This window comes from Centrocercus urophasianus, unplaced genomic scaffold (assembly GCF_019232065.1).
Source record: "Centrocercus urophasianus isolate 14NV4802_14NV808 unplaced genomic scaffold, USGS_Curo_1.0 seq_16, whole genome shotgun sequence".
NCBI lineage: Eukaryota > Metazoa > Chordata > Aves > Galliformes > Phasianidae > Centrocercus > Centrocercus urophasianus.
Genome location: NW_024884711.1, coordinates 38,160,735 through 38,172,897, shown reverse-complemented (window position 1 = coordinate 38,172,897; position 12,163 = coordinate 38,160,735). Strand labels below are relative to the sequence as shown.

General features: G+C 36.7%; 1 protein-coding gene across 7 annotated transcripts in view; it reads left to right on the top strand.

Moving 5' to 3' along the window:
• Positions 1–12,163, top strand: part of ZMYND11 (zinc finger MYND-type containing 11) — a 101,891-nt gene that overhangs the window by 57,770 nt on the left and 31,958 nt on the right. For 6 of the 7 annotated variants that reach the window (XM_042817560.1, XM_042817559.1, XM_042817555.1 and 3 more), the window contains one exon: positions 472–631. In XM_042817560.1, the coding sequence (XP_042673494.1) occupies positions 472–631 (160 nt within the window). Of the gene's footprint in view, positions 1–471; positions 632–6,097; positions 12,073–12,163 lie in introns of those variants that run through there. The other variant, XM_042817561.1, reaches the window with a different exon arrangement.

Genomic DNA, 12,163 nt, shown 5'->3' with positions numbered 1-12,163 from the left:
GAAAAAATACCTACTACTATATCTCTAGCTGTTGGGTTTTCATACATGTTGCATGAATTTCATGTTCTTTATAAATGTGTTCCACACAGGAGCATGTCAGAGATTCACTGGAACATTTCCAGGCTCATTCTGAAGTGTGCATCCTGTAGGAGATACTAGAGAGATGCAAGAAGTATCTCTAGGGGTTTGGATGGAGGGGGAAGTTTAGCAAAGACAAGGCCAAGCAGTGTGCATGTTATTTTTGGGTCTGATAATTGTCTCTGTAGATTACTGTTCCTTTTCTCCTCTAAGGCTCTACATCGTAAAGATCATTTGGAATGAAGGAGAAAATTATATAAGTAATGATGACTTATAAACAACCTAAAACTTAGAGTATATGTAATTTTGCATCTTTTAAAAGAGTATGCATTTGTTGATGCATTTTACAATTTAACACTCACGTTAACACTCACTTCTGTGCTCTCTGTGCAGGTATATGTCTCGAGTCCATGGTATGCATCCAAAAGAAACCACTCGTCAGCTGAGTTTAGCAGTCAAGGATGGTCTTATTGTTGAAACCTTGACGGTGGGGTGTAAAGGGTCAAAGGCTGGTATTGAACAAGAAGGATATTGGTTGCCAGGAGATGAGATTGTGAGTATAGAATCTTTGAGAAAATAAATCACCATTTCTGGTATCTTCACATTAAATTTGATTTAATTTCTATTTGAAGGTATTTACACATGCTATGTTGATGATTGTGACCAGGGAAGTAATGTGCTCTTAAACCCTTTCTATTTTAACCCTTTCTGTTCCATAGGAACTCTTTGTTCTCAAATGTGAATTTTCTGCTGTGAAACACTGTCAAAATCTTGCTCAGTCATGCCTAACATACATAGCGTTACCTCTTCTACAGTTGCATAGGAAGGTAGTAGATACAATGGTATTGGTATTACTTGAAATTCTCAGGTGTCCAGGAATACCAGTGGTGACAGCTGTTAAAATGTATTAATACAAAAATTTTGGCTTAGAGTTGTCTAAATCTGAATCTTAGAAAGGAAAAACTAGTCCATTTCAAAAGTGCTCAACTTCCAAAAATTCCAGAGAACCACAGGAAGTTATATATTTTGTTATGTATAAACAGACACTAAAAGCTAAGTTTTACAGATAATCTGGAAACATTGGGGCATTCATTTAAGAAAGATTTTCTTAGTAAATTAATTACAGGCATCCAGGCGTTGTTCTACTGGATATGTAAAATAAATATTTAAATCCAATTAAATAGGTTGAAAGCTATGTAAAGGAAAGAAAAACATGTTTTCTCTGTCCCTAAAGCTAAATTCTTATGTACTCACAGTGCTAACTGAGAACAGTCTAATAGACCAGGAACAGAAGTTGTGCTATTATGTTGCCTTGTTCAGAAGCCTTTTCTCTGCATTTACAAGACAATGGTTTTCTGACAAAAACAGTTTAGCAAAGCTTTAAAATACTTGAACTAGAAATGGTTGTTTTGGAACATAAATTTCATTAGATAATGGTAAAATGGGCAACATCTTCCAGACAGAGATAATGATTTAAACTTTGAAGAAAACCAGAAAAATTCTACAGAAAAATTAACACTAAAAGGTACTGAAATACTCATTGCAGCTGCATAATTGCAGCTGTTAGAGGAATAATATGCTATTTTTTCTTCAAAATTAAAATAAATATAAACTATCAGTAATAGAAAGCACTGTATTTTGAACTATCCTATTCTTACTAATTTGAAGTGTTGCAATGTGTATATGTTACATCGCTGTTAAACTTTTCATTCTAATTTGTTTAGAAATCCTCATGGGAGTTTCTAAAGGGTATTTAGTTCTGTTTCCACAGTTCCCTGTGGAATCCAACATTCGGAAACTTCTGCTTAGCTATTTAAAATTTTTCTTTTGTCATTTTTACGTGTTTAGAAGTGATGTTAATTGTGTAGACACTACGTAACATATTCTGATATTCGTAGTTATCACAAGCGTTCAATGTGTTTGTTTCCTCTATTGCTGAGAAGAAAAAAGAGAAGAATTGAATTGCCTCACAATAGCCATTTTGTAAAGGGTCATTCAAAAAAAAAAAAAAAAAAAAAAAACCCAACCAACCAAAACCCTGCTTCTTCTTAACAACATTTATCTAAACAAAATAGTATGATAATCAGTATTTGAATTCCCAGTGAACCATTAGAATTAAATTATTATTTTATCTCAGAATGGAAAGAGTTCTCTTTGACTTGGCTAAAGCTATTATGTAGGTCACAGTGTGAATAGCCTTTTGGTTGGAAGTACTGATTGCTAAGCACTGCTGCATTATGCTGTGCCCATATGTCTGACAGCCATTTCAGTTGTTCAGAACACCAATGCACGCTTGACTTAATGGCTTTTTGCATTAGTAGGAATCAGGTTCCAATCAGGGCCATGTTTCAGCTGTACCCGGCTTCCAGCATCTCTGGATCCTAATACTGAAAACGCTGCAGACACCTGAAGCAAAATACATTGACTTGATATAAAGGAATTCTCTGGGGGGTTTTTATTCAAAAATTTTTAAAAAGTAACAACATTATCACTTGATATCAGATCCAGTATTTTCCATTCTCCAACAATTGGTGCAAAACTGTAAAGTTTGATGTGTTCCCTACATTGGACTGAATGTGACGCTGGATAGTGTTACACGTACTTTGTCTGCACTTGATCGAGATGTGGTCTGTAGTTTTGTGTAATCCAGATCTGGCACTAATGTTGAACCATGAGTTCAAGTTACATTTCAGTGAGGACAAACTCAGGAGTCTTTTGAGAGATCCACCCTTAGGAGGTAGAACTCTGAAATGGGGCTGTTAATGTCGTAGTAGTGAATTCAGACTCAGCAAACTGTGGCACTTACAGACAGATCCTTGACCCTATTGGCAAGCATTGTTTCACTGCTAGAGGTACTGCTAGAGCTTTGAAAGCTCATAAAGTAAAAGACTTGAGAACTGATCTACCACATCTGTGCAAAAAATGCCATTGGATTTCAGCCTGTTTTCTGGCAGCACGCTGAAAGTCAATAAGGAGCACCTGTTACAAGGAGTTAGCAAAGGGAGACATTCTTCTCATCCCTCCTTTGATTTTTTAAAATCTGAATATTTACTTGAAGTTTCTTTGCATTTCTGAACTTTTGGACCTGAATCCTATCAATTAAAATCTGTATTCAAATAGATAAATTAATTATTTGGTCTGCAGATACTGCTGAGCTCCTGTATCTGTTATTCAAGTAGGTGCCTGACTGTAGGCTGACACAAGGCCTGAAAATGCTGGTTTTAATGGTGACTGTAGATTGATTGCTAAATGGTAACAATAATTAAAAATATATGGATTATGAAAATGCAGGTTTGTTTGGAAAAGATTAATTAGGTAGTTTGTGGTGTTTACTTTCTTGTTTCCAAACCCTTGTGCTATCCATAGTTTAACGTAACAGCAGATAAATGCAGTAAGGACGTGATGTCTGATTTGGTTTCTCACAGCCCTCAGAGGAAGATGTTAAAAAATTTATGCTGCTTTGCTATCGATGTTCTGTCAGAATGGTGGTTAAAAATATATATATATACATATATATATATGCACATATATATATATTTATTTATTTTATTAATTTTTTTTTAAAATGAGGCAAAGTATTACGTCCTCAGATGTCATACAAAAGAACTAGCTGGTGTGCAAAGATATAACAGTTCGCGAGCATCAAGAGGAGGCCTTTCCAAGAGAGACTGTCATCTGAAAATGAATCTTCTGAAAAACTTGTAAAAAAAAAGAATGACCAGATTAAAACAGCATAAATTTGTCCTCTTTTTCTCTGATGTGTATGGGGGAGAGATTCATATATGTGTTACCAAAACTAATTTAATGTATGAAGCCAGTTGCCCAATATACTGTATTCCAGTAGATATTTATGGGTTGGTAGCTACGTAAGAACTTTGCTGCAAGTGTTTTACTTTCAAGACTTGTGCAGGTACTCATTTTATTTGCTCATTTACCATCTATGCAGATGTTTTGCAAATGTTCAAAATGTGTTCTCATCTTACAGGCTTTCTCATCTTACAGATGATTAATGCATTTGACACAAAATAAATGAGAGAAGAAATCATTTTCCATTGTAACCCAGCATTTTAGTCAGTAATTTTGCATTTTCACTGTCTGTCATTGACATTATTATGCAATTCAACAAAATCTCTGCAGCTTCTTGCCCTGCAAGGGAAATGTCAGTCCTGAAACCTGGTAATGGACATTTACTTTTCTTTTCTAAAATCTTTATTTCTATTTCTCACAGAACTTTTGGAATTTGGAAGTGTTATTTATTCTCAATTAAAAAAACAAATGATGTCTTTGCTCTTAAGGTTTAGAAAAAAATGCAAGTAAGTGTTGCTAACAGTGTTGTAGATGCAATAACTACAAGGAAAGTGTGGTCTTGATGAATGTCCTTACAGATTAATTTCAGGTTTAAAGTTTTGCCATTAATTTTGTGTACTTCTATCATGGTAAAATAGTGATCTCAGTGAATAGTCTAATCTCAGTGAAAGAAATTAATTAAAGCACTACCTTTATGAGGTCTTAGATGTATTTCTTACAGTTAGTGTGCCTTACTCACTCTCATATTTTTGATTTTTTTTACAGACAATGTGTATGGAGGTATTTTGAGCATTGATTGTGCTAATTCTTCTCATGGTTAAAGTCATAAAATTGCAGTGGCCCAGCAAGAGGCATTATTATGCATGTATAGTTTCAATTTACGTGTGTTCATAAGGCCAGATTATGTTATGTTCTTCTACAATGGAGATGTGTTAATGGCACAGATTTATTGTTTTCATTTGAAGGCAACATACTTCATAGCATTGCTATGAATTAAAGCTCGTAGTGACCAAATCCTCTAATGACACATGAAGGGTGAGGCTTCACACGTTATTAGGGTACTTTGAGCTATTTTTTCACTGCCAAAATAGATACAACTTGGTCATGCTTTTGAGAGGTTACTTTTTTATAGAAGTCTTTTTTCCCCAAAGCAATCGTGTAATTCATTGCTTGTATATAGAGCCTGAAACTCTTCTGGCTGGTTAAATATGACTTTGGGCTGTAGTTGTAATCATTTATGTGTGCACTTGTTGTTCTCCATATCTCTAATCGCTGTTTCTCCAATTCTTATATTGTAAACACTTTTTAGTTAGGTCATTTGGAGGGGTAGTTTTCTTGCTTTCTTCTTTTAAGAAAACCTTAGAAGAGTGTGATTTTTCCCTACACACCGTGTATTTAAAACTTGCTAACTCATCCTGGCAATTTTCTGATTTTTAGTATTTGAAAAGTACTGCTACTTGCTCATAGTAACTCCAGATACTTTCAAGTCCCAAGCCTGCCTAAATTAACCACCTCTTCACTGTGCTTTACCATCATTTTAGCCTTTTTGTGGCCCACTGCTAGCACTGTGAATTTATTAACCCTGCTAACCTCAGGTAAACACCCAGTGATTACTGTGATTTGATGTGCTGCAGCTTTATTTTTATGAGGCTCAGTCTATATAAGAGATGTATTTTTGTTGTTATGTTTCTGTTAATCTAATTTGCTTTAGATTGAACTGGGTTTCTTTCTTGCTATGCTTAATTGCATTGGTAACTATATTTTTTTCTATGCCAGGGCATTGCTGATATCCAGAAGCAGTATTTTGATCTGCCAGTGCCTTCTTGAGTCTCTCCATAAGTATTGAGATTATCATGGCATCATAAGAATGGTCACTGTGAGGGTTTGAATCTTCTCTGGATATAAAATACACTTCAAATTTGAAAAGAAAACATAACAACCATATAACTACCAGTTATTGCTAGCAAGCTGGGGGCTACTAATTTACTAAGTTAAGAAACAGTTTTAATGTGCATCCCATTCATTTCAGTTAGAATCACAGAATCATAGAATGGCCTGGATTGAAAAGGATCACAGTGATCATCCAGTTTCAACCCCCCTGCTGTGTGCAGGATCACCAACCACCAGACCAGGCTGCCCAGAGTCACATCCAGCTTGGCCTTGAATGCCTCCAGTGATGGGGCATCCACAAATCCACAACCTCCTTGGGCAACCTGTTCCAGTGTGTCACCAGTAGAATAATATAAAATAGCAATAGTACTGCCAGCGTCTTCATCATGAATGCTCTTCCTACTGGTGAGCACAAAAAGGAAGAACATGTCGTACCAAACGAAGAAAAGTTTTCTTCAGAGTTTAAAAAAAAAAAATCATCTATCTGTATTGCCTTGAATCTGAAGTCCTATGTGAATTCACCAATCCAGAGCCAAATACAGCCCAAACAATGATAATTGTTTCTCTCGTGTTGTAACAAATCAGACATTTTCCAGTCTTGAACTTTCCGGAAAGATTTTTCATTATTATGAAATTATCAGTATTCTTTACATTTGATGTTCACTAATGCAGAGTTAATGAACGTTCTTTTGGGAGAGAAAATTTCATACTAGCTTCCATCTCTAATTTCACACCTCAGATTAGGTATGAGGAGGCTTTGAGGCTGGGGATGCCTATCAGTTCACTCTCACGAAGGCACTCAAGGGAAATGCATATCTGGAATTGACTCTTTCTTTGCTATCTTACCTTTCCATCCTTTGAATTCCCATCTTTCAGAGGTTATTTGCCAAAAGAATACCACTGTACCAGTCACTGCACACTAAAAGAAATAGATTTTTCTAGTAAATAATTATCATGAATTGCACTAGTGTAAACATCTGCTTATTATTGAGCCAAAAATACATGTCCACTAGTGTAATACCTTGCTGTGGATTTATGAAAAACAAATCTTATCAAGTCATCAAATTAAAGCATAGATTGTTTTTTCCTTGAGGAGCAAATTAGAACTTGGAACTCCCACCTCATGGTTGAGAAGTGTTTTACTGTTGCTGTGTTGAACCCAAGACCCTCTTCACATTAAGGCTGTTAACATGTAGCTCATGAGGATGGCCTCACTGTCTCAGCAGCGGCCTTCCTTTCTCAATGTGTGTTAAGAATCATTAACAATTCTGTACATTCCTTTTCTAAGTTTCCCTCTTCCTGTATGTTCAGGAATATTTCTTCCCTCTATTCCAGCCCTCTTTTAGTTTTCATCCCCTAAAAAGGAAGTACCTGTACCTTCTGAAAATCGGTATAAAAGCTCACATTGTTTGGAAGATCTTCGCACTAGTAATGATGACACTAGAAGAATCCACCTTATTGCATACCTAAGAGATGATGCTTCTTTTAAATTGGCAAAACAACCTCATCAGGATCTTCATTTGCCTGTCTCAGCTTTGCAGATGTGACTTAAAAATTTGGTCAATCCAGTGCTCTTTTCTTCTTGAAGGTTCTTACCCACTGTTCTGTGGTTGTGATACTGACATTGTTCACAGTTTTCACATGCTTCTGCTCTCTTAAGAGATCTGTAGGAGAATGATAATTTACTTTCAGGTTTCAAGTAGATTAGTCAACCTGCTCTGTATAAAGTTTCCAGCACGGGACTCAAATTATGTTAATGTATTAGATGACTTAGACCAGCTCATCTTGAGTTTGTTCTGAAAATATGCATTTTGTGTTTTTCCGCATCCTTTGTGCCAGCCCTGACTTGGTAGCATTGTTTTTATTCAGTTTGTGAGTTCAGAATGCTGTGCATCTCTGACAGTTACTTTGATTCTCTTACTGTGATGTCATGCTGGTCTCTGAATGAAATTTTATTGAAGCTAATGAACTTACTCACATTTCATTCACAATAAAAGCAGACTTCATCCCTTTTCTATCACTGGCAGCTGAAACAATACCAGCCACACCTATGGCACAAGAAGGGAAAATAAATTTAAACAAGAGTGATTAAAGGGAGATTTAAGCAAGGAGTGTAGGAATTTATGCTGTTGGTTCAGATAAAAAGATTAGAATATTGTTTGAGAGAATTGTGTGTGCAGAAACATCAACATAGAGAAACACTACAAAATCCCATGCAGAAGTTATGGTCAGAGGAGCAATGTAAACATTAACTAAGAAGGAGAGAGGAGGGAGAGACCTTTTATGCACAGTCGTTCTTGGAAAGACACTCGGAACTACAAGAAGAGAGGTGGGTTTTGTTGTTGTTGTTTTTCTGATCTGGATTCATTCTGTGTCTCAAGGAACAAAACTTTCTCATGCATGATATGAAAATAAAAGGCACTGCACCTTGTAAGTACTTCAGTCTGTCACTGACATATCTCCCTAATGAGAATAGCTTACAAACCTCCTCTTGCTTCAATCTGAGTAAAAAAATATGGTATTAATAGCGGAAGTGAATGCAGTTTCTGAGGAGATAGGTTGCAAGTTTCTGTTAACCTTGAACTCACTTGGAACATGAAGGAGGATAAAAATTATTTTCATTTGAAATGACATTCTTTTTCTAATAACGTGAAGGAGAATGCTCACATTGTCTCACCTGAAATAATGTATACTACTGCTACCCAAATGTGATCTTCTTGAGAGGGAAACTGAGATTTATTCGCTGCTTCAGGAACACAGCTCATAGGCTGAGAAGATGAACACACAGAGATTTTAGCAGTCATTTTGGCTGCTGGCACACTACTACGCTTGCTGAAAAAACTGCACTTCTTCCTTAGCTCTGGGAGTTGGAGACTGACTGCACTTTGGAGCCCATCGCCTCAAATGGGCCAGCGCATAAATATAACGTAGATGAGGGAGTGAAAATCTGCCTGTCGTGGTAAACATCCAGAGATGACTTCGGTGGTTTCTGCTAGAAACAGAAGACTTCTAAGACAAACTGGCAATAACTTAATTAGACACATGGGCTTGCAGATGAAGCTCAATGAAAGAAAGTCTACTGAGAGGCTGTGGAATTCACTGCAGAGGCTGAGTCTACTTGCACGTGTGCCTCAGAACTGGAAGCAGTTATCAGTGAAGAAGATGGAACTGAATTATCACAAGCCTCTAAATACGTCTGTGTTCAATACACGTTATAGAGAAGGAGGTTTTGATCTGTCTCCTTACTGATGATTTTCTGTTCTTTCTAGGATAAAAGTGATTTCTAAAATGAGAAAAATTAGAAGTAATGGAACAAATCTGTTGTTGACTGATACTATGAAAATCTATATAAAATGAACCAAGACATATAAATAAAGTACTTGGACTTAAGGAAGATGCCTAGATAGTTGTGAGGATATATGAGCTCATTACTGCTTTGGATTTCTTTTAGTGATGAAGTATGAGTAATGAATGCCCTCAAAGTATCCTACAAAGTAAGGTTGTGGACATCCATTTTTAAGATGAAGTTCAGGTCATCAAAGGAAAGGATCTATAAAAAGGCAGGTGATTTGCAATGGACAGATTATCCTGTCTCTTAAAATCACAGATCAGCGTAGCTACCTGCTGCAGCAGTTTCTTAGAAGAGGAAGGAGAAGATTAAGTGAAACAGTTTTCATAAAGGAATTCTACTTGCTGAAGTTTTTTTGGCTTTGAAGAAGAGACGGATGCTTATTTACTTGCAGAACACTTTTGATGAGCAAAAAAAACCCACAAGCAAAACATGAGTCAACGTATCTAGTAAGTACATATATACAAGAAAACTACTGGGGCAAAAATGAGCTTATTCTGATGCTGAATTTACTCTATTTTGATGCTATTATTTACTCTATATTACTGTAATATTAAATGTAAGACATGGGATGATCTAAGAAACTTTATCATTGTAAAGCAGTCATCCTGATCAAGTATGAATCCTGTAGGGAAATACTTTATTAAATGGCTCCCTCGCTGTTTACCTGCTGCAAAGATGGTCAGTCCTCTGAGTCATCAAACAATTTACTGTGCCTTCAGTGCTGAGCCTAACCCATCGTGATGAAGAAAAATAAAAGCAGATTCAGTGGGCTACTGAATGGAAGTTTACAGGAAGATTCTTGATCACTAAGAAAGAGATGGAACCAGAGATGCTTGGTGTGAAGAGAAGGCTGATCAAAAGGCCCACATAGGGCTGCCCTCACAGCAGGCTAGGGCCTGTGGCAAAAAAACATGCCATAGAGAAAAAAAAACCTGGAAATTGTGCTCTGTGGCACATTGTGTTTGCTAGACCCAGGAAGTATGCGGGGCACATTAATATCTTACTGAAAATCAATACATCTACCAAGAGTTGTAGTAAGATTTCTTACTACTTACTTACTGGTGCTGTACCAGTGGGATACAGCCTGCCTAAAAAAGAGACAGCTGTGCACATACTGGGTGCATACCTGGTAGTCTGAAAAAAAAAGAAGGAGCCAGGATCTGCTCTGTCCAACTCCATGAATAAACAGCCACATTCCATAAAACTTTCGTTACAAGTAGTCACTTGGAAGTTCAGCAGTAGTGCAAAAGCTAGATAGATCAAAGTTGAACAAAGTTTAGCATTTCTACAGTACTTAAAGGCTCTTGTCTGAGCCTGTTGCAGACAGCCTTTAGTATAGATTCTGATACTTATGCTTTGAGAAAATACTGATGAACAAATCAATATTAAGTGTGCAGTAGCTGTTTAGAGCAAATATGTAAGTAAGAATTATTTCCTTTAGGTTTTGTCTTGGAGAACAGGAACATTGTAGGAGATGCACCCCTCTTCCTCCGTGGTTTGTTGCTTTTGTGAATGATGAAGACTGAAAAACGCGCTGCAAAGTTTTAACAATTATCTATAGCAAAGCTCATGCCTAAGCAAGAAGCTTTGATGGAAACAGATGCTACCTGAAAAAGACGGAAAGAAACTGACTTTTTAAAAATGAAAAATTTGTTTAAAAATATATAGCTATCACTATGAGCTTTTTCTCATTTAAAGAGAAAGCCAGTAAACAGACCTTGAAGAGCAGAATCCTGAATTTTAACAGCTTCTCTCTTACCTGAAGGAATCAAGCAATTCATTGGACCAAGCTGAAAATTCTCTAGTGTAAAACTGATGGAGGTGGAGAGGAGGGAAAGAAGTGTTCCTTATGGCTATTCCTGAATCTTAAAATACCCATGAAGAAACTGAATCCAGAACACATGCCTCAGGAATGACATCTTTAAATTGAACGCAGCCCAATTAGGTGTCAGAGAAATGGGAATCAGAGAAACGATGGGAACTCATTCATTGAGATCTTGTCCAGTTTTCTAAAGGGTTGTGAAATAGGAAAGATTCCACTAAATTTTGGGTTGGTAATTTGAAAATGTCTTGAAATAAATATAGCATATAAAAGCTATTATTTTAAAGTAGTCTTTATTTTGTAAACGATTTTTTTTCTGCTGCTGTGGACCTACTTGCCATTCTAGACAGTGAGATTATTGTGACAGACTAAAAGTGTTGTTATGATGCAGTGTGGGTGAAATAGCACAGTGTATCTGCTAATGCTCTTCCTTTAGACTAAATGTAAAAGCTGTTGTGAGTTCTCTATTCACGAGAAGGCAACTGGAGCTATAGAGGCTTTTTAAAGCACAGACACTGCATAGAGCTGACCGTGGATTTGTGCACAGGTGGGTCTGAATGAAAATCGAGTGATCTGAAAGGAGCTGTGTGTGTGTGGTGTGAATGGGAGTTCTAGAGAAGCAGCACAGCAGTGCATAGGTAAGCAGCAAAGAAACTCTGGAGAAGCCCTTGAAACAGAACGCCTGGGAAAACAAAAAGTCCAAAGAGTACAATGGGACAAAATGCCATAAAGGAAAAGGCTGGGAAGCATGAACTCCTTGGAAAGTGCTGTCCTTCATTTGCGTCATACTGAATTTGGGACAACAGAACTGTATGTATGTTATTTGTAAATAAACACGATTGCGCCAAAGAAATGACTGACTTAAAATTGTTTTTCTATCTATGTGACCCTTTTTATTTTTTTTTAGCCTGCTGGTTGGGTCCAAAGGATAGCCATGATTTGGATGGCTTGGGAAATCTAGTTCAACTGTGTGAAACCAGCAAATCCCCATAGAGGGGAGTTTTGTGAATAGAGTTTTGCCTTTTTCCCCCTTCCCTTTTCCTCTCTTCCACCTGATAGTAGAGTGACTTTTTACCGAGTATCTGGGCTACCATTAAGGGACTTGGAGAAAACAGATTAACAGGTAAGAAATGAGTTATGTTAATGGAATGTACATTTTAAAAAGGCAAAATGGTCCTTTTAGACAAACTCTAAGTAAAGCGGTTATAATGTTT